Raw genomic sequence first — 21994 nt, forward strand, 5'->3', positions numbered from 1 at the left:
ACGCTTGTTCGATTGTCGTGAGCCAGTTGCATGTTTCCGGCCACTTGCTGCTGTTTACTTTGTGCAGCCTTCATCCAGGATCTAATTTATCCTTTGTGTCACTTCTGACTCTCTTCTACCCCCGTGTGGTCATAAATGGAATCGCTTCGTCCTTGTGATAGATTTTAGTGTACAGTGCATTGTTTGGTAAATGTCTTGATCTTCTTCCACTTTGCCAACCCCGCAGCGAGACGTAGCATTTAAAGTATATATTTAATTTATTAATAATTCCATACACAAGTTAACTTAATACGCTTCACCTAAAAGCAAAATACAACATTTAAAGGCAAACAGAGTTAAGAATTTAAGAAATTAGAGAAAGGTAGTTTCACATGATTTTGGAAATATTGATTATAGACATGCTCTAAAATATTTTGATCATAGGTATGGGGATGGTGGGGGTAAAAGGCATAGCTTTTAACCTGGATTTAAAAGCATTTCCACTTGAAGCTACCTTCAGATCTGTTGGCAGCTTATTCCATTTGCGTGCAGCAAAACAGCTGAATGCTGAGGCATCATGTTTCCTTTGTACATCCCTGGAAAAAAATATTTGCCCACTTCAAATAAACGTTTAATTATTCTGCTACATGTTCATGATGACGGAATAATTCTGAAGAGGACACCAAAGACACTTTGTCATGCACGTTGACCCAGTTGTATGAGCGCAGCTTGGAAGAGATGCCCCACCGAGGGAGGTATTTGGTAGAACAAGTCGGCCCCTGGGGACAGTAACCAGCTGGGCCCTGCAACCTTTCAAACTGCAGGGACAGATTCCAGTTACTGAACCTGGGAGACGGAGACACACTTTCTTGAACTCTGAGGAAGGAAAAAAAAAACAATGATGATTGTTGCTAGTGTGGTGGTTCGCAAAGTTGATCTTAACTGCTGACCAGTCCCCAGGGTGTTACACAACTGGATTGGCTCCAATGCACACACGAACCATCCGGATGACAAATGGTGAAGAAAGGGTTGGCGGATGGACAGATGATATACAATGCAGGTTGAAGAGTGAATAAATGGAATCACGCAGGCAAACCTGAAAGCGCTGCGACTCGTCTCGTGGTCCTCTGAGCTGGAAGTCCTCAGCAGCAAAGTGAAGCAGATAGCAACAACTGAGCTATACATTACCACCACTCCAGTCTAATACCAAGCGTGACCACACCAAAATTACACATTAACTTGAAACATGTCTCCCTCGCTATCGTGTGTCTCCTTGGGCCCTCACACGCCGAACATGAATTAAAAAAGGACAAGATAAACAACACATCGAAAAGCAGGAATGGTACAAATGGACAGAATTAAAGTTGAGGACTAACATTTGTACTTATAATAGAGTAACCTACCCACAGACACAAATGTGAATAATGCACAATTATGGCTAGTGGGAAGCCTGCAGATGGCTGCATGGCTGACCTTGTCAGTGTCATTTGTACAAGGGATCAAACAACAAAAAAGCTGAGGTCATGTAGGATCCAGATGGATTCATTCCCATGCTGCGTGCATAAAAAAGTCTTTAGCAAAATTGTGCAATCCAAATGAGCTTTATTTTATTGTATTTTTTTCTTTAGTTAAGGTAAACCACAGGCAAACTGCATGTTAGACTGTAACTCTTTACCAAGGTGGAATTTCTAGACATAATCAGTTTAAACATTGACAAAAAGCATATAAAATATATATCTTTTTTAAATAAGACTGTAATTTTCCCCTGTAATATGACTTAACATTCACACATTGCAAAGAATAAATATATTGCTGTACTCATTTAAAATCATCTTCACACCATTGAAATGAATGGATATCCATTTAACATGTTCTAGCCGCCAACGGTTCACAATTACTTTATGTCCACAAACATGAACAAAAAGTTGGATTCAGTCAGTGGTAGACAGTAAGAGGGCTCCACAGGGATCCATGTGGGACACCATCAGTCAAGTGCTGGCGACTCTTAAAAATGGGTCAAAATTCGGTGTCACCTGGAAAGACATTGAGAAAAATGTAGTATAAGTACATGGCAGAGTTATGATTATGGGGCATATTTTAGAAGAATGAGTAGTTTATTTACTTGTTGTATTCTGTTCAAATATGGTACATGTTTGGGGACTCCATTCACTCCAGAAGCTTCCTGCCGCACAATATTTGTGCATCTTGGAGCGTACACGGAAGCAGTTTTTCTTACCCACAGCAGGCAAAGTCAGGCTTGTGTGCATGGTGGAAATTGGCTCCTGTAGAACATATGAGGAATTGACAAATCAGGGTGGGAAAAAAACATGAAAAAATACAGAGAGATCATTTTTTTGTAAAATGTATTGCTGCCACATTAAGAAAAAAAGTCTATAATTGTAAACACGTGATCACTTTTATATGTTAACATGGGAGCCTCGCACAGCAAATGGCAAGTCTAATATATTTTACATCGCTTTTATTTAAAAAAATGCATTACACTTAAAATGAGTCTTAAAAAACGGGTCAACGCAATGCCACGGTTCTGGAAGAATTTCACTGCAGTGTAATCGTTTTGTCAGCAGGTGGTGCTGTCACGTTTTCCCTCTTTTTTCTACAGCTAATTCCATTCGAAACAAGCAGGAGTGGTGGGAGGTTATGGACGACTTAAAGACCTCTGGGAGTTTTGCATATTACCCAACGCACAGATTTATTTTGTGGTCCATCGCTCGTGTGATCCACCTCCCATTCTAAGCAGTGCCCAGGAACTTTTCCATCCGGTTTCCTCCAGCGGAGGTTGATACGGGCGTCTCCTGGCAGCAGAATTGGCTTGTTTGTAGCGTCAGGCTTCACTGCATCAAAAAAAGAAGACATTGTGATGCTGACAGGTGAAGTAGAACTGAGAATGGTAACGCACCGGGTTACATGTGTAACGGAGTGATACATAAACTTAATTACATTTTGACGGAAGTGACGCAACAAAACAGTTTGGCACCTGCTTCCTACCGTAGAGGTAGTCAGAGCTACGAGGAATACAAAGTGGTGAGTGGCATTATCCGGCTCAATTAACAGTTCAATATTAATATTTCAATTTGTTTTTCTTATACTGCTATGTTGTGTGCTCAAGTAGTTCCCGTAATTGTTCGAAGCCCACATTATTTTTTGTGCCGTTGTTACAGTTACCTTTTGTCGACTGAAGCGTTTTATGTGTTGAGTAGATTGGTAAATGCTTATTTGTTGCTCAGATACGAGACTGAATGCGGCTCTGCTCCTGCCAAACCGTATTCCAGGTAATGTGTATTTCTTTTTAAAATGTGTCTTGTTGTTCATGTCGTTATTTTTTTTTTCATTTGATTGATTGTATTAATGGCGGGAACCCGCGGCCGCCATTCATTACAGTATGACGCATCACGTACCTATGTGTGGTGTGTTCAATGGTACTTCGTAAACGGGAGTGATTATGTTCTTTTTCTGTTTTATTGTAAATACGGTAGTCGTAAAAAAAAAAAAGCATCGCTTGGATTCTTATAAATTTTTACCAGATTGCTTTAGTTAATAACATTATAAGATCACACATTGCACATTTTGTTTTCGGATAAGAATAGAAACAATATTTTGTAAGTAGTCAGCGCTTTGAGGAATGCAGAGTGATATAAGACTGACTGCGGCTCTGTTCCTGCAATGCTGTGTTGCAGTGCTACAATAAAAAGAACATCCCTAATTCACCGCAGTGAGTGGCCCGTCACACTTTTCCACATTGGAGCTGGGTGGCTTGTATGTACCATAGTTTTGGATTTGAAGGGACTTGTACGTAGGCCTCAGGGGACCTTCTGGAGAAGAGCCGTTGACGCAGAAATTGACATTAGTAAAATCGGGGAGAGCTTTTCCTGTGAAGCTGCAGCCGCTCCTATCTCCATTTGTAAAGAGGTATTTGGGACACTCCTCCGTTTTTTGCAGTTCTTTGTGCCTGCGCAGGAGAACAATCGAATTGTTACAATGAAATTACAAACCAATTGCCTTTTCTTTTATTAATCGCCAGTACCTCCACCAGGGAAAATAAAATAGGCTCACCAGTAATACATATAAAGCTGTGAGTTGGCTGGAGATGTAGGATGTTTTCTCCACTTGCAGATCATGTGCTCCATGTTATGAAACACGCACCCGAAATCTTTGACTGCATTCCCGTGACGACCTGTTGAAATTGAGCAGTAACAAATCAAGGAATATCAACTCAAACGTTCCTTACTGCTTCTTGCAGCTGACTGACCTGAGCTTGGAGGTTTCTGCACCAATTCCGTGAAGTTCCCACTCTTGATCCAAGTGTTATTAGTGCAGCGTCCACTCAGCAGGGTGTACACTCTAACTCGTATTTCCTTCATCAGATCAAACTGAGCGCTGTATGTCCTCTGAGGCGTCTGAATAATCTGGGGGTTGTGTGGGTAGGGGGGGATCCTATTCTCAGTTACTATGCTTGTATCTGAGTTATTGAAGCAGTTCTTCCGTGCATGAGGAGCGTTGCAAAGGTGCTACTCACATCCCAACTCTGCGAATAAGCGTTGAAGTATTCCACCCTGTACCGTTTAGGACAGTCTTTCAATTTACGTAAACTCGCCGGTAGAGTCCATGTAATCTCCAGATGGCCAAGATGATCAGGATCTATGATTTTAATCTCCTCGGGGGGGTCCACTGCAAATAAAATGTCATTAGTCAAGTATGAACGATGCAACAGAAGCAAACTAAAGTAAAGTTGCGTATTTCTGCAGAACAAGTTACTGATGATATATTATTCAGTGCCAGGTAGTAGGATGTTTCCGACAACCTTGAATAGCACTGCAATGCAACTCCTCCATGGCGATTATTGAGAACACCATCAGTAAAGCTCCGTGACCCAGTTTGAACGGCAACATTTTTACGTAGGCACTGTTGGAAAAACAGGCACAAGTTAAACATGGACAAATGCAATCGCAATTGACAAAATGAAAATGATCAAAAATAAAATAAAAGAGGCAAACTCTCAGATTGACTAATCGGTGATTAAAAATGTGGAATAAAAGAAATTATACGCAGAAAATCCCACAGGGGAAATACTTACATGACTGTTCCAGAGTGTGTGTCAAGTGAGTGAATGATACTTGCCTGCCCAGTAGTTTTAGACTTCTAAGTCAGAGGCCAGGGGGAGGGACTATCCAAAAGAGGAAAAAAAAAAGATCATGACAAGGAAAGTTGTCTGGTGTTATTAAAGAAAATTAGTTTTGGTTTAATTCATACCTGCGGACTCTTGTGTCCCAAGAAAAGTTTCAGAACTAGTTCTAAAAAACTCATTTCAAACCCAAAAGATGAGTTTTGAACTTCCTTTGCACGCTTGCAAAGTCATCCTGCGACATTTGCTTTATTCAGTGCATGTGTGAGGTTGGAGTTGTGTCTGGAAATTTTTGGGCTATTTCACCCTGACAACATGCCTACTCACGCCTCGAGAAGGCAGCAGCTATAACAACAGTCTGTCTCATGCTCAACGGAATAATCAGGGGAACTTTTTTTTTTCTTAAGTTGTGGACAACATTAGGTATTTGTTGTTTGGATTTGCTGTATGTCTTTTATGATGTCAGTCCTGAAACATTTCTGACACATTTTATATGCTGCACCACTTAATACCCTTTGGGATTCCTTCCCAAAAATGTTTGACAGTTCCACACTGAATCATACAATTTGTAGAATGGAGGGAAAAAAGGAGGCGAGAGTGAATTGCAAAGAATTTATTTATAATAATTTTTTGATTTTTTTGATTTTTTTTTTTTTTTAGAAACTTGGAGGGAAAATTATTACAGATGATATGTACAGAGCTTCGTTCATTCATTATTTTCACATGCACTTGACCTACTTTAAAATACAGGGGAAAAAAAGTTTGTGTATAATTTTTGTTTTCTGGCAGTGTCTTAATGTCACTTTGACTCATGGTTGTACCGTCGTCTTTGATTGGGTCATGAAAGGTCATGAATTGTCATCTTAGCTTTGATGATTTCAAAATCAGGAAAACAGCATAATGAAGAGTGATGTGAAAGTAATCATTTTTCATTGAACGAGGAAATGTATCGATCCATTCCTGCACAAAAAATAAAATAAAATTTTAAAAAACCTGATGTGAGAATTTTGCCATTGAGCTCATGAACAGCAAGTTGCAAAAAGTACACAGAAACATAGAACAAATGGACTCGTGCATTCAAAAGTTTAGAGAAGCTCAAATTAACTCCGCCTGTAAAGTGCTTTTTAAGCTAATCCTGAAAGTTCCCCCCGAAGCCAAATATCACTCACTTTTTGCCAGTTGTAGGATTATTCACAGAAAAAGAATGTCATTGTTGTTAAGGAGTGAATGTTATGACAACAACAGTAATAAGCCGCGCAGTGCTTTCTAAAAAGTACAGCTCGAACAAGCTTTTTTTTTTTTTTGGTAACATTTCCAACTAACTTCTTGTCAGATCTGACATTGCTGTCTATGCCTTCCATACTTCTTCTACGAGAGCTGTAAGTTTTAAGCACTGTTTTGAAAATGTATTAAAAACAGCATTTTCGGCTTTCAGAGTGAAAGGGGTGCGGGGGGCATTTTGAGCACCAAAAAAACAAATTTGCAGAAGCTGGATAAAATTAGAGAAAAAAACTAAAATAAAACCGCTACACCAGAATCTGTTACACGTCAAAGCAAACACGGTGAAGCGGCATGTAGTTGTTATGCTGCAGGCAAGTCGAACAAGCTGCCAACAGAAGTCAGCCCAAAGTAACGATGCTTTCAAATCCAGGTTAAAAACGATGCCTTTGATGAAGATCTGTCAGCAATTTTAGGTGACTTTGCTTTTAAATGCCTTTTCAACGTTTTGTTTGTAAATGTGTTTCATTATTGTCATGGTACATTATTTTGAATAGTTCCTTGTAAAATTCTTTTTGCCTTTAAATATCTTGAGCTGTTTGCTTGTAAATGCTTTTAGACATTGTGCTTTTGGTTGACATTTGGTTGAAATGTGCAATGAAAATAAAATGGCTGGTATGGAGCTTAGCGGGCATGCTTAGGCTGATATTAACCGGATGCGTGTTGCTTTTTGAAAACGAGAACGAGCGACAGCACGTGAGTACGAGAGACCCAAACCTAAGAAATTTGACAATTATTGTTCTACACTTCTTTCCACCTTCATTCACTGTGTCGCTCAAACAAAAAGCGGGACGTATATGTGTGGTCCATTTTTTTTGTCATTTCGAGTCATGGACATTATTTAAAGGTGCTCACGTCGTTATGATTGTTTTACTAATGCAAGGTATGAGTCATATGACTCATATGATTCATGATGAACAAGTCATGACAGACTGGCCAGCTCATGGAATTTGCAGAACAGACTATTACGGTTAATGTTAAAACATGTATGCAGTCACATCGCCCTCTCTCAAGCAGCTTTTGTGTGTGTTTGCGTGTGAGCACATTTGCATATCATCTGTGTGATCGTAAATTCATCGAGGAGAACAAAACAGTTATGTTGGGTAAGGTGTGGAAGTCAAATCATGTGACCGCAGAGGTAGCTTACGTATTGGTTTCATTTCTTTTTTTTCCCCTCTTAAATCACGCAAATGAGGGTTATAAAACTTGCGACCATCACTCGTGATCAACCAGACTGTTTCCATGATGCCAACATAAATAAATGTACCGGTATCCTTTGACAGTTAAAAAAAAAAGTGCTAAATGTGCCTTTCTTCCATGAAATTCGGTCAGTTTGTCTGCCATATGTTAAAAAAAAAAAACCAAACCCCAAAGGGGAAGCAGATATGGGATGAGATCACATCAGATTCCCGTTAACTGCAAAAAAAATACTCCTTTCAAGTGTAACAGAATGTCTTGTTCTGGTTTTCAGGCAATGTTTTACACTTGAAGTTGATTCAGATAATGTATTCCTAGTTTAGCACATTCCCATGTCCTATCCATATAGTGCGGTTGAAAGAAAAGGTTTCTGAAATACTGCAACCATGTTTATATGAAAAAAATAAAAAATAAAAAATGGAAGTAGAGTACAAGAAGTATGTGTTTCTTGGAAGGAAGTGATGAAGTCACAATTGAAAACAGTCACTCAGAGGCAAAAAATGAAAAGGAAGAAAGCGGAGAGGGGGGTGGGGGGGCAATTCAGTCAACACTTGGTTAACCCTAGACCCGTCCTCATTAATTACTTTGTGGCCTTTATTTGAAAAGACCCGTGAGTCCTGTCGATGGCAGTTACGAAGAAGACTCAAAATCATTTTCAAGTAAGAAGAAATCACCATTAAATAAATAAATAATGGCTACAATTCAAAAGGGGGGGAAAAAAAAATCACACCAGTAAAATACGAGGTTGAGAATATTCAATTCAAGACTGCATCATGATCAGAGCATGGGCCAAAAGTACAAACGCGCGAAACAAAATCCTCAAACATTGGCAATGAAACATTCATTCATTCATCTTCCGAGCCGCTTGATCCTCACTAGGGTCGCGGGGGGTGCTGGAGCCTATCCCAGCTGTCTTCGGGCAGTAGGCGGGGGACACCCTGAATCGGTTGCCAGCCAATCGCAGGGCACACAGAGACGAACAACCATGCGCACTCACACTCACACCTAGGGACAATTTAGTGTGTTCAATCAGCCTGCCACGCATGTCTTTGGAAAGTGGGAGGAAACCGGAGCGGCAATGAAACAACAAATGCCAAAATCATTTCCGCTTTCCCTCCGACATCATTGAGCATGAAACTGTACGTTGTGCTGTGGAAGTCGCCCCGGTGTGTTTAGATCCCTTTACTGGAAAAGCATCCAAAGCAAAGATTTAAAAAAGCTTCTCTTGTGTCTGTGTGTGGCAAAGTATTAAAAAAAACGGTAGAAAATGTAAAAAAATACATGACTTGAAATAAAAACAGGAGGAAATGCTCTGGAACCACAGTGGGCTAGGCGTTATCACAGTGGTCGTATCGACGAGCAGAGGATTTGTACACTAGTTTACAGAAGGTTTGCGATGCCTGACTCGGAACAATAAAACATGGTCGTCATGCGTTTGGAAAGGCAAAGTTTTGGAACAGCAGAGTGCTCAAACTGACAAAACAGTTACCGGTGGAAAGTTGAAAGAGCCGGATTGAACTACACGTTCATCAATGAGTTACGTGTCACACCCGGCACTTGACGCAGGCTCGCTAACCACTGAGCATCAAGAGAAGAGGGATCAGCAGGGCTTCTTTTAAGAGCCGCAGTCTTGTCCAAGCAGTACCAGTGGTGGAAGTCGCAAGAGGATACAAAGTCAAAGCCGTGATGAACAGGAAGTGTGTGACATCATACACAGGGACAGGAGGAACGTTGACTATCTTCTCTCCCGTTTCTGTCGGCCACAAGCATAGCCGAGAGCAGCCGGGGATCTCTTGTCATGTGTCCCCGCCTCCTTCCCCTGCCCTCGGTAAAGTGGGCGTGGTCTCGGGCCGGACGGATTGATGTCAAGCAGCCGATAGTTGCGTGGGCTTCATGGCTGGCAGATCCAGCAAGGCCTGCACGGTCAAGCTGACCTTCACCAGGCCACGTTCTTCCAGGATATGATGGGGCAGACACAGCTTGTCCTGCATTCGCAGAAAAAAAAAATGCAAGATACAGAAGTACAGATACTCTGGTCAAGTAAGAACTCGATACATTTTTTTTTCCAACAAGTGAAAGTAATTATATTTGAGTAAGCTTGTTTTGTGCAACGAGACTTGGTTCGCTATCAAGAGCAAAATTAATTTAGCGTGGCCTTGAGGAATAATGCATGCACTACCCTCCATTGCCACTAGTCGAACATTTGGTGCATTTGGGTTGTTTTTTGGAATGTGTTGCTCTCAGGGTATTTACAAGTCTTATTTTTTTTATGGACAAGAGGGTTGCAATGCATTATTTTGTCCAAATTAACTCAACTTTAATTCATTCTAATTGAGGTTGCATCAGGATTAGTTTCAGCGATTTAAAGGTTTTTATTTTCATGTTACGCAATGTCTAAATGTGTATCTTGGCCTAAGAATGGGGGAGGATAATCAACACAAAGACGATGGACACATTGGCAGCATTACTTAAAACGTTGCTCAATAAGTTTGTCGAGGCTTACCTGTGGAACTCCCATTTTTTTACAGGCATCCAGGAAGTTCTCCACATTTCGACGGCATTTAGCCATGCTGAGCTTTGGCTGAGATGACACAAAAAAAAAAAGGATCATCATGAAAACGCAGACGCCTAATAGCTGCCTCACACTAAAAGGTACAATAAATCAAAGTGCGCTACCACTGCAGGCGAAGGTACGTGAATGCTGGCCACAGAGCGAGGACAAATGTGATTGGCTAAATGACAAAGGACCACGCCATCCATCAGAGCGGCTCCGACATCGTCTGGAAGCAACACTTTCAGTCTGGATTCGATGTTCTGCAATTAAACGTGTTTTTTGGAACAAAGATAAGATGATGACTTTTGACTACAAATACTGTATATTTAGTAAACCCGAAACTGTTTTGGCCTGTCTCATAAAATGTGGATACATATCAAATCATACTCATAATTATACAAATGGTCGGAAACAACCTGTCGTAGGATTCCGATTTGCTCAATTTCCTCTCTTAAATGCTCCATTTTTCTCCTCATGGTGAAGCTGGGCTCAGTCGAGCTCAACTCCTGATGACTTCCTCTGGCGAAGGCTGGAATAACAAATTAGCAAAACTGTTAAGACTTCAGGATAATGAAGTAAAAAAAAACATGCCAACACAAAGTACATGCAAAATAGTTCAGAGGAGCTCTACGGGTTAGGTTAAAAACATTTCCGTGAAACGGTGAAGGACACGATGCTTATCATGATTGATTTATAGCACTTGAAGAGTTTTAAATCAAGTGCCTTCAAATCTAAACTGTCGAGAATGAACCCGGCCGGGAGTGCCCCAGGAGATTCCACTGTGATTCACTGCGAGGTGACGGATTTGTTTGTTTCCCTAGAAACCACCTCGCTTCCAGAGAACTGCGCATTCAGTTTAACTTCAGAAGAAAAGAATCGGCAGACTGCTGTTTTCCAAGTAAGTTCATCATTTCATCACCGCTTTATGGATTTATCTGCAAACACGTTTCCCCCCCCAAAAATCACGTATGTCAAGCAAGTAAACATTGGTGTTATTATTATGGTGACACAGTTATGATCATCTAAAAATAAACCCACTGGTTGGTATGAAAATACGACTTGCTAGTTTGATATTTTTGCACGCTTGTAAAACAAACGTTTGGATTTACGTGTGCACGGTCGTACCTGATCTTGGCTTGAGTCCAAACACGGTGAGTGCGGTGCTGAATTCCGAGTTACGCAAACTCTCCTGCAGACAAAATAAATGTCACATGCGGGATATCATTCGGGATTAATGATGATGACTCTTTCCCATACACGCACGCACCTCACAGTCCTCATTCCCGCTGCAGTTTTTCCGGGCACTCTGGCATTTGTACTGTCGAGATAGTAAGCAAAAAAAAAAAAAGTATTTCATTACAAAAAGGTATTTTTGTTTTGTTTGTTTTTGTTAAAACAATACCTTCTTTGGAAAAACCGAACCGCCACAAAGCTTTCATCCCTATTGGATCATGGACAAGATTACGCCATACCAATTTCCATGAAAGGGTGGGACAGTTTGCAGAAGTCAGTGTCAGTCAATGTTGGGTTTTTTTTTTCTTTTGTTTTTTTTTTTAATGAAAATCCAGAAATAACTGGAATTCAGTCAAAAAATTTGAGATAATCAACATCGGAAGAGCTGTATGAAGAATGGAGCACATCCGTTTGGTTTGGTCCGCAAAGCTGCGTTAGAAGCAAACGGGACGGATTTAAAAACTGTGCGCGCACGCACCTTGAGATAATCTTTTCTCAGATATTTGTTTCTCTTGCGGTCTTCATTTTGATTGAGGACAGGCGGCACTTCTGGCCATTTGGACTCGGAATCTGACTGATCCATATTCAGGCTGCTGTCAAAGGAGCAGGATGATGGAGGCTATGAAAACAAGGAGATAATTGGTTCCCTCCAGGCTACAGACACACAGCTAAAAGAAATACGTGTACGTAGGTAGATCGTACCTGTCCACTTAGCATCGATGCGCCACTATGTCCCTCATCCAAGGAAGCGCTATAATAAATCAGAAAAGCGATGACGTTTAAATCCAGCTTTTATGCACCATTTTGCAATACAAGAGGTGACAAATTCTCCCTGATTGAATGGAATGAATTGATACAGCTATCAGATTGTGCACCAGTATCGCACGAGTCTACGGTATTTCACATTTAACAGTTGACTCCATGTATTGACTATATTTCTGCACGGCTCGAATTTTTACAGTTTGATCTACTGCATAATTGATTCCGTAAGCGTATATCAATAACTGCGGCGTCGTTGCCATTCCACCAGCACCGCTGAGCGCGTGCAGAACAGGAAGCATGTGGCACAGCAACGCACCTGCGGATTTGAGGAGGAGGCCTGGCTTTGCTGCTGGAGCTCCCAGAGTGACTTAGGAATCTGCACACACAAGACAGTCACGTACGATAAAGGTAAATCATAACCTGGCAGTTTTCCTGAACAATCATATTTTTCTTGGAAAAAATATAGCCGAAGCGCCTTGCGAGAGGCCCGGGGATGTCTAGGAATAACCGATGAGTGTAATTTAAAGGGGCAAGTCCCATAGTTGTGGTATGCGCACGGAGGAGCAGCTTGCAGTGGCCATCAGCTGATCGCTAACAGACTTGACAGCGAAAAGCAGCATGCTGGAAGCTTCCGGTTGTACAAGATGCAGGATGATGCAGAGAAAGATCTGGATCACTATTACAAGTGGTGAAAGTTAGCAATGTCATTAAGTGTAAGCTAAAGAGTTGTTTCCGCTAAATGTATTGGGGGGGGGAGAAATTGTCAATGAAGTAAAAAAAAAATGCTAATCGTAAAAGGCTGCTAGACAAAGTAGTAATTGACACATTTTAAGGGCTGGGGGAGGAACACTACCTGTGAGCTCGACCAGTCACTCTGCGCCGATGGATCAGACTTTCCGCTCGGCAAATTAAGGAGCGTCGTCTAGGAGCAATACATCACACGGCCACCGCGACGGAAAGAAAAGGGAGAAAACAGGATGAAGAGCGAACCGATGCCGAGTGACGTGAAGCCGATAAGATTGTTAGCGCCAAGAGAGGACAGCCATGAAAATGTGCTGGAGTCGCGTTTGCAATGCACGGCGATAAGTCAAGCGGAGGAGCCGCGCACCTGTTCTGCTGCTCCTGCTGCAAAAGCTGGACGGCGATTTTCCTCAGATCCAGCACCTCCTTCAGTTCGTCATCCTCCTCCTCCTCCAATAGCTGCTCCTTGTCAGAGCTGCAAGGCGGACAGGAGCGTAGGCCTAGTACAGCTTCACGTGTACGAAGGTATTCCCCATGACGGTCATCATGGACCCTAAGTCCCGTTATTACATTCCTTTTGCCCTTTTATTAGTATCATAGATATGAGCATGAAATAAGAGCAAGACTGTCTCACACCACGGCAGACCATCAAAAGTTACATATCCAGCCCACAAACTGAGATATGTTCATGATGTTCCAGTTTCCTTATTTAGTTTCAAGGCGTTGGAAAATATCAGAAACGGCTCCCAGTATAATGCAGCACACTTAATTTTCAGTACCAGCCAATTCTATACCAAGTCTTAAAAGACGTTTAAAAACGTCTTTGGGAGCGAATGAGTTAATTATTATTTTTGCGTACCTATAATAGAAATAGAATCTTACCCCGACTCTTCTTTCCAGCTCTCCTTGTCTTTGCTTTGGTGAGACAAGTTAAGAACCTTTTCCAATTCCTGAAATACACAATGGAAGAAACATTTCTGTCATTTCTCAATCAGAGCTCGGAAGAGACGACGAGAAGATAGCTCCTTACCTTAATACACGACACATGACAGTTCTGCTGTCCATCACACTCTGACAGAGCAGGATCCTCATCCGGGTTGGGTTCTATAAAGTCATACAGATCCTGATCTGATAGAGGGAGGAAGCATCCGCGATGATCACATTAACGCTCGCTTATGTATATACGTCTAGGCACTTCATTCAATTCATCCCCTCGCTTCCGTTACTGCGTTCAAAGGGGTAATCGGGATACTTATGGTTGGTAACCTTTGCAAGAGTCCATTTTGGAAAGGATTGAGAGGGCATCGGCGCGGGCCGTCTCAGACACCTGAGAGTGGAGGCTGACGGTGTCGTCGTCCGAAGGCTGCGTGAAGCAAAGAGATGCTCTGTCAGCCTACGGGCGCTTCGATGACATTTTAAACACAAAGATTGATTCCAAGTCATATGTGGCACATTTTGGCCTCCGTTCTGTCATCGGTTCCCCTAGTCCGGAGGAGGGAAAGGTTTTAGGCTCAAAGGGGTCACGAAGGGACACGTCATTCATAGATGGGTCCCAAACAAACAAACAAAAAAGTTTTAATGAATGTTTAGTTCAACATTTCATTTCAGGTTTTAATATTATCATTTATAATTGATTTAATTGTAATTAAGTCATCAATTATCAGCATATAAAAAAAAAGTCCACTCTTTTTATTTACTTGCTGTCTGACCTCTGTTGCTGACAGCCTCTTGTCACCATTGTCACTCCCAATTCCCGAATCAGGCCCGTGGTTCTTACTGGGATAAAAATCTTCCATGCTGCGCACAGGTAAGAACACGAGTGGGTACGGCACAAAAACGTGTGAGAACTACAACACAACAATCGGTGGATAAAACTTCACTTTGGAAGAGGCAATACCTATCTGTGAGCGGCTGCGGAAGACAGCGTTTGCCGAGGGACGGCAGGTCCAGGGCGTCTGGCTTTTTGTCCGACCTGCACGCTTGAATATTTAGGTACTTGAATATGTGCACTTTTCCCTTGAGGCAAATCTGAAACGTGGACGAGAGATGTGTTGCTTTCTCCACCAGATGGCGCAATCGTGCCAGATCTATATTGCTTGGGAACCAAGCCTTGGAACTCACCTGTGCCGGAGGAGACTGCATAGGATTGTTATCGAGGATAATGTGCTGCAGTTGCCTGAGTTTCCTGTAGGTTGCTGGGATCTCTGTGATCTTATTGCAGGAGAAGTCAAGTCGAATGAGAGGGAGATCAGACAGCTCTGTCGGCAAATTGGACGTACGTGTGTTGCTCACTGGTTCAAGTCATTATTAATACCAACATTTCTATATTATATTAAACAATATATGCACATACAATATTGGGTTATATTACATTCGGGGCTATCTAATAGAGAGAGACCTTTCGGAGATATTCAAAATGATGCATCCATCAGCCATTCACACATTCACACCGAAAGAAAAATGAGTTAGTGCAACATAGGGTCAGGTTAATGTCAGGGTTTCACTCTGACCTTCCGGAAGAATCTGTAGACAGTTCTTCCTAATGTTGAGTTCTCGTAAGGCATGGAGACGCCCGACCTGGGCTGGCAGCGCCTGGATCTCATTACAACTCACATCCTGCAGTGGGGAGAGAGATTGAAAACATCTAACAAGCGTGGCATACTGTATGCGTAGCTTGTTTAAAAGCATGGAGAGAGAGAAAAGCTGCTCACAAGTTCCATCAGTTCTTTGGCTTTGCCGATCTCTTCGGGGATGGACACCAGCTTGTTGTTGCCCACAAGCAGAACTTTGAGCGGAAGGTTGAATAAGTGTTTGGGCAAAACGGATATGAGGTTTCGACTGGAGAGGAGCGGGGGAGGGGAACGAGAACATACATTTAGATTGGTGCGCAAATAACACTTACATATTCAAGTACAATGTTTTGCAGTAAAAATGGAACAGGTATTTGAAACACACACACACACACACGTCATAATTGTACTTTGTAACTCTGGATAATAAGGACCAAGGGCCGGAAGTGTGGCATGATCACCTGATGTCAAGATACGTCAGTATCTGCAAGTTAATGATGGCTTCTGGGATGCACTTGATACAATTGTGGTAGAGGTTGAGCGACTCCAGTGGGGCAAAGAGACAAACTTCTGAAGGGACCTCAGAAAGACGATTCTTGGACAGATCTGCCGACAAAAACGAAACGCGCTTTAGAAACAAACAAAAAAACATGGCATCTTGAAAATGGAAGAAAAAAAAATTGTCCCGCCCTTTGCTTTCACTATTCTGAGAAGATGCTCAACATTCTGGTCACCTGAAGAAGTTCCAGATGTTGGCATTTTATTGATCTCAGAGCAACACCAATGCTGGCAAAAAGTTGGAATAGTCCAAAATGTCTTGCTCAACTACTTTTGTCCACATGGTCCATAATGTTTACTGAGAACTTACAGGCATTGTTTCTGTCGTAGGCAAGAACCATTGACTACTAGACAGACGGATCAATACAACGTAGTGAGTGAGGAACATGTCATCATTGAACACTGCGGTCTAAAATTACATCCCTCTTTGTCGTACTGCATGGATGGAATTCCTATTCCTTTTATTGATCCCACTGGGAGGGACATTAATGCCTTCAAGAAGTAGCACGGCAGTATACTAATGAGATATTACAACCATTCATATTGTTTGAAACTATGGAATTTGGAATTAAAATGAATTTTCTGCCATTCTCTGCACAAAATCCACAAAATGTCATCACAAATATTACGCAGCGTGACCGTCTCGAGAAAACGACTCAAATCACGTTTGACCCAACTATATATAGATTACAAAGAATCCCGGTAGTCCAGTGGTTAGCACTTTGGCTTCACAGTGCAGAGGTACCGGGTTCGATTCCAGCTCTGGCCTCCCTGTGTGGAGTTTGCCTGTTCTCCCCGGGCCTGCGTGGGTTTTCTCCGGGTGCTCCGGTTTCCTCCCACATTCCAAAAATATGCATGGCAGGCTGATTGGACGCTCTAAATTGTCCCTCGGTGTGAGTGTGAGTGTGGATAGTTGTTCGTTTCTGTGTGCCCTGCGATTGGCTGGCAACCGATTCAGGGTGTCCCCCGCCTACTGCCCGGAGACAGCTGGGATAGGCTCCAGCACCCCCCGCGACCCAAGTGAGGATCAAGCGGCTCGGAAGATGAATGAATGAATGAATGAATGAATGAATGAATGAATGAAAGAATCTCGCAGATTTCAACAACCACGCTCGAGATCATTTATGGACCGTTGAAAAAATATTTTCATGTCCACAATATCTGCACCTCTCGTCCTCTCTTCCTCGCTTTCGCTCTCTCCATAACTCAACAAAGACAAGCGTTGTCTTTTCAAACCAAAGGGGACACACGGGGACATAGGCGAGCGATTTATCGTATGTGGAGCCGACCTAGTTTGGACACCTATTGATTGTGCAAATGAGCTGATGCCAAACCGTGACAAAATGTAGAGCCATAGATATTGTATCAGCAAACATCATTGCTCCTTCACCCAATAAGGTAACACATGAAATTTCTTACAGCTACCATGACGCGGCTATTAAATATTGAGCTTCACCTACATGAGGTTCAATAGCAGAGGCCAGGAAGAACACAGAAAGCAGATGTGAGAAGACCACATGAGACACTTTGTCAGGCCGCAAGAAATCGGCCTTCGGGGGTTAAAGGAAACGCCCATTATCACTTTGAGAAGACCAAAATTGCGGTCAAAGGGTGCAAACACCTTCCATTAACAGTAAATGCTTAAAGCTTAATAATGTTACGCAGCTGCCCCCGGAGAAGCCTCACAGCTGGGGATTCTTCGCACCACCGGAGGTTGGTGTGTGTGTGTGGGGGGGCGGGGCATAGGCGTGTCCACCTCCCGTTTCCCTCCTCCAACCAATACCACATGCCATCTGCAGCCCACAGTGGGCCTTGTTCTTGTCCACCTGCTGCCTGGCAGACGCTCCCAGCAAGAGTCCACTCTTGCCGCACCTCCAGGCCAAATCGGCAATGCATTCATTTGTGCCGGAGGTGCAGATGATGTCTGGCTCCTTCCGCCAATGACACAGCAAACTCTAAAATAGACATCCTGCTGAGCGCTGCTTCTCTCAGTGCTGTCGCTCTCGCAAGGATTTAACCACAGGAAGTAACCCGTTAAACATTCAAGATGTCATTTAACATAAAGGAGACGTTCATTGACATCCACTAAGTTGTGGGCAGGAAAAAAAAAACATGTAAGAATGTCAATGTTAGGATCATTTAACAAACTATCACAGTCGGGAGTAGTTAGCAGAGCAGTTTTGACTACAGTGCACTTATAAGACTGCACAGTTTCATTATTCTGCAATCAAAACCGAGTGACTCCGCTGAAGATGACTATCTATTTGAACAACATAAAGCCACAATATTTCGATGAGATTCCATGATTCACATGCACTTAAAGAAGCGGAATGAAAACCGATTGTTGAAAGCCGTGCAGAGCTCGTGTTTCTTGATCACAGTGCAGAGTTTTGCCTATGTTGACCTCATTGCGTGAAATGTTGGCCACATTAATATTAAATGACTGCAGAGATGGGGAAAAATAAGGGAGCGCCGATAATGTTGTCTTACGGCAAACACACAATAGGCGGTGTCAAATAAATGAATAAACATTGTGGTTCTAATGTAGTGGAAAATGTTTTCACTGTTACATAAAACGTAACTGAGTGCTTTAATGACTGATTAAGTCCAACGAGTGATTACTGTAGTGCGACATCATTAAAGTGATACGGCCTTGTTTTTTTTAATTTTTTGCTTGGACAACTATGTCGTGTCTCGACATGCGCGAGCACATCACGAATGAGCCCGAGGCCGGAAAATCACTGCGCAGGAATAGAGATTGTCAAGCTACAGTCACGTGGCTGCGACCATGCCAAATATAGTTAGAATAATAGACAACCGGTAGTTTTTACGCAACCTGTCATTTTTCTTTTCTCTGCATTGTGCTTGGACTATTATGACGAGCACTGTATTGACACAGGTTGATAATTCAATTTAAGAACGTCGAGATGCGCGTTTGAGGGCAGTCGGTCCCCTCAGTGAGTCATTTCGGAGAAGCAAGCACAAGAATGTGACAACACATGACTTAGAAGAGCTTTGCTGGTCACACTCAAGCTATGAAAGTACTTTTATTCATGGTGCCTGAGCATGGAAATCAACTCGAGAAACACATTTTAACCCTTGCTGGTAAAAAAGCCATTTTACAAAACTCAAGTAGAAGTTCAGGCAGGAAAAAAAAGCAAAGTTTCTTGATCTTGTCTGTGACCTTGTGCACTTTGAGGAGGTGTGTTAAGTTGCCCTTCTTTAAAAGCCATAACACCAATTCTTTAAGTCAAGAAGAAGTTCGATTGGCCAAATCTCAACTTCTCGCCCACTTTAGAGCGTTGCTTCTTTCTTATTGCCGCTAATTCGAGTCCCCCTTTTGGAGAACCAAGGACGCCTTGTCATTTTTACTACCTGCCCACCAACCATTCAAAATGGCTTGGCGACCCACTTTTGTGTCCTAACCCACCAGTTGAGAGTCACTGCTCGACTCCAATTCAGCAAATGAACATTTCAAGAGAATTCCACATGCTGCGACTTGCAAACAGTGCAAATACCTCACACCATCTAGCAGGGCCATGCGGGTCCTCTGTAGAGTGAGCTAACGCTGACATATGAACCTGAACATCTTCCCAGGTTACTAACCAAGCCTTCTCCAGTCAGGCCCTCAGCCCGCAGCTCTTTCCCATGAGAAAACAAACCGAGTGGAGACAAAGTGCCAGTGGCGCACTGCAAACAGACACCCTTGTGCGAGGAGACTCCCTTGCTTTCTTTGCACAACACCGCTCATTAGTCAGATGACCCGCACTTAGCCAGACCCTGAGTACAAACAGCAACAACACAAAACCTCGCCTTTCATTCAGCCTTCAAAGCTCACCTGCAAAAACAATGGCTGCCGGCAGCATAGATGAGCTGTTTTCGTTTCGCGATTGCAGTAGAAAGTTCATTTGGATCAAGTCAAGTCAAGAAAACTAATGAAATTAAAGCTAAAAGTGAAAAACATGTTTTGCCAATGAAATAAAATAAACATTTAAATACTTAAAAAAAATAATTCAAAAATGAATGTTACGTTTACAAAACTGACTAAAACTGTAACATAACAGTACTAAAATCGAAAATGTCTTTCGTTTTTGTCTATTAATCTCATACATTAGTTTTTGGGGTTCATTTTAGTTTGATTCAGTTTTGACGTACATCTGTACAGAATCAAGTCGAATTGCAGTTTACCTTATCACAGTACAGTGACCTTTTTTTTAATCTTACACGTATACACTTATACTCCATATATTAAAAAAATAAAACTAAAACTAAAAAAAATCCAAATCAATAAAAATAAACAAACATGCTCCAAAAACGAGTTAAAACTAATGGATAAAAAATACAATTAATGAAATACAAACAAATTGGGGGAAAAAAATAAAAACCGATAATCGTGCTAACAATTTGACCACATTTAATTCCTTGGGGTGCTCACCTCCAATCAATCACTATCTGTGCTTTGAGGTATATGTGACAAAGTGTAACAGCATATGGTATTTGGACATAACAGAGAAGAAGACTATCATTGGCAGACATGAACCATCTCAGTGGCAAGTATAATGACTTAAGATGCTGACAGAATGAATAATAACTGACTGATCAGGCTGCCTTGGAATCTCATTGAATTAAAACAATTGTGTGCCTTCATGTGCATCTTCTAAAAGGCCGGTAGAAATTTCCTGTCTGCAAAAGCTAATATGAACAAACCACACGGCTGCGTGTAAAATAGAAAAAATAGGTAGGAAACGAGACTAATGTGTCTTCCTCCTTTCTGCGTGCTCTTTTTAAGCATCGCGCACGCATGCATGTAAAGAAGGGTGAGGCTGCAAGGACGATCTTTTGTCCGCATGCGACCAAAAAAAATGCACCGCACTAAAAATATATCCCAGAATCTATTGGAAATGTTTCATTCATATTCTCCTCCAATGCGCTACACTGCCCAGTGGATGATTTGGGTGCGCCTGCCGACGTCTCATTCATGTATCTCGTGGGGGGGAGGAGGGGCACTGTGAAACGACGAGGGGCTGCTGGTTTCGCCCAAAACAACCGAGCGGCAACCGAGCCCCTTGTGCTGGAAATAAATGATGCAAATCATTACAGCGGTCGCTTTGCGTAAGCGCAGACACATGGAGACAACAACGCAGTCAGACTCGTTGTCCTCACAATGTAACATCCGGGTATGCAAGCGAACACATTTTTACACCAGAATGCATTGGTGATACCCCCACCTGCTTGTGTTGTATCGGTGAGGTCGTAGCTCACGCCCGGGTACTCCCTCAGCTTCCGCCCGCTTAGGTTGAGAATCCCGGAGCACACGGCATCCTCCAGAGCTCGCTCCAGGCTCCGGGCCGTGAGGTGCTGCTGTTGCTGCTGCTGCTGTTGTTGCTGATGGTACTGCTGTTGGTACTGGCTGCTACCCGGGCTCCAGTGAGGTACGCTCGGGTAGTGGTGGTGGTTCTGGAGCGCCGTGACAGCTCCCACACTTCCTTGACTGGACGCCATTTTCGTTTAAAAAAAAAGAGGAAAAAAAGAAAGAGGAATTGAGTCTCAATGATAGCGGCAGCAGCAGCGCACAGCCGCAGATTCTACGCCCATGCGCGTGCAGAGGCGCGCCTCACTGAGGGGAGGCGCAAGGGGGTGGGTGGGCCGCCAACGAGGTGGAGGTACTGATGATGCTGGCGGTGGTCGATATGGTATGGTGGCCATTTTAGGCATTAAGACCTCCCCTCCTATTTATTAATAAGCCGCAGAGGTGTTCCTCAAGCAAAATTTAACTCTCTTTATTTAACTGGGAATGATTTACTCAGAACTGTTTTCGAAACGTGTTTTCAGTTCACGTGGTTGCATCAAACAGCGAAATGCAGTCCATGACATGACAAACAACATAGCTCACCAAAAATGTATGATTGATGCTTGTGCTGGGCGAATAAAATTGTGTAAGTTTACTACCTGCTACTCTTGAACTGGCAGCATGTAGTGATG

General features: G+C 42.5%; 2 protein-coding genes and 2 long non-coding RNA genes across 7 annotated transcripts; 2 read left to right on the forward strand and 2 right to left on the reverse strand.

Moving 5' to 3' along the window:
* Positions 1-1561: 1561 nt before the first annotated feature.
* On the reverse strand, positions 1562-5430 carry il13ra2 (interleukin 13 receptor, alpha 2). Its single transcript, XM_052047451.1, has 10 exons — positions 5248-5430; positions 5072-5161; positions 4799-4899; positions 4514-4665; positions 4247-4403; positions 4051-4171; positions 3762-3946; positions 2686-2831; positions 2102-2261; positions 1562-2012 (listed from the first exon to the last, which is right to left on the reverse strand). Exons 3-10 carry the CDS (start codon positions 4884-4886, stop codon positions 1996-1998), a joined length of 1026 nt encoding a protein of 341 aa, XP_051903411.1. The 5' UTR covers positions 4887-4899; positions 5072-5161; positions 5248-5430; the 3' UTR covers positions 1562-1995.
* Positions 2831-10408, forward strand: LOC127588650 (uncharacterized). Its single transcript, XR_007959146.1, has 3 exons — positions 2831-3021; positions 3225-3269; positions 10123-10408. It is a non-coding gene; the product is annotated as an uncharacterized LOC127588650 (long non-coding RNA).
* On the reverse strand, positions 6924-21757 carry lrch2 (leucine-rich repeats and calponin homology (CH) domain containing 2). 3 transcript variants are annotated; one of them, XM_052047449.1, is made up of 21 exons: positions 21241-21757; positions 15916-16060; positions 15596-15722; positions 15395-15500; positions 15006-15142; positions 14782-14912; positions 14594-14681; positions 14151-14247; positions 13915-13988; positions 13767-13834; positions 13252-13359; positions 12997-13065; positions 12460-12519; positions 12084-12132; positions 11860-12000; positions 11416-11466; positions 11274-11337; positions 10565-10677; positions 10271-10408; positions 10098-10175; positions 6924-9579 (listed from the first exon to the last, which is right to left on the reverse strand). In XM_052047449.1, the coding sequence occupies exons 1-21, from the start codon at positions 21512-21514 to the stop codon at positions 9460-9462; spliced, it is 2238 nt and encodes a 745-aa protein (XP_051903409.1). In that variant the 5' UTR covers positions 21515-21757; the 3' UTR covers positions 6924-9459. The 3 variants fall into 3 exon arrangements, with proteins under 3 accessions (XP_051903409.1, XP_051903408.1, XP_051903410.1); XM_052047448.1 differs by having other exon boundaries at positions 13915-14012; XM_052047450.1 differs by lacking the exon at positions 12997-13065 and having other exon boundaries at positions 13915-14012; positions 21241-21756.
* On the forward strand, positions 10674-14762 carry LOC127588649 (uncharacterized). Of its 2 annotated transcripts, XR_007959144.1 has the most exons (4): positions 10674-11046; positions 11922-12064; positions 12412-12551; positions 14609-14751. It is a non-coding gene; the product is annotated as an uncharacterized LOC127588649 (long non-coding RNA). The 2 variants fall into 2 exon arrangements; XR_007959145.1 differs by lacking the exon at positions 10674-11046 and having other exon boundaries at positions 11923-12064; positions 14609-14762.
* Positions 21758-21994: the final 237 nt, after the last annotated feature.

The sequence above is a fragment of the Hippocampus zosterae genome, chromosome 16 (assembly GCF_025434085.1).
Source record: "Hippocampus zosterae strain Florida chromosome 16, ASM2543408v3, whole genome shotgun sequence".
Taxonomy (NCBI): domain Eukaryota; kingdom Metazoa; phylum Chordata; class Actinopteri; order Syngnathiformes; family Syngnathidae; genus Hippocampus; species Hippocampus zosterae.

Coding starts and splice junctions, on each gene's coding strand:
- il13ra2 (XM_052047451.1), bottom strand. CDS start 4,886: ATGTTGCCGTTCAAACTGGGTCACGGAGCTTTACTGATGGTGTTCTCA. Junction 4,172..4,246: donor GCAGAAACCTCCAAGCTCAG/GTCAGTCAGCTG, acceptor CAATTTCAACAG/GTCGTCACGGGAATGCAGTC. Junction 2,262..2,685: donor ATGGACCACAAAATAAATCT/GTGCGTTGGGTA, acceptor TATGTTCTACAG/GAGCCAATTTCCACCATGCA.
- lrch2 (XM_052047448.1), bottom strand. CDS start 21,514: ATGGCGTCCAGTCAAGGAAGTGTGGGAGCTGTCACGGCGCTCCAGAAC. Junction 16,061..21,240: donor CACCGATACAACACAAGCAG/GTGGGGGTATCA, acceptor TTTTGTCGGCAG/ATCTGTCCAAGAATCGTCTT. Junction 10,409..10,564: donor AAATCGGAATCCTACGACAG/GTTGTTTCCGAC, acceptor GTTTAATTGCAG/AACATCGAATCCAGACTGAA.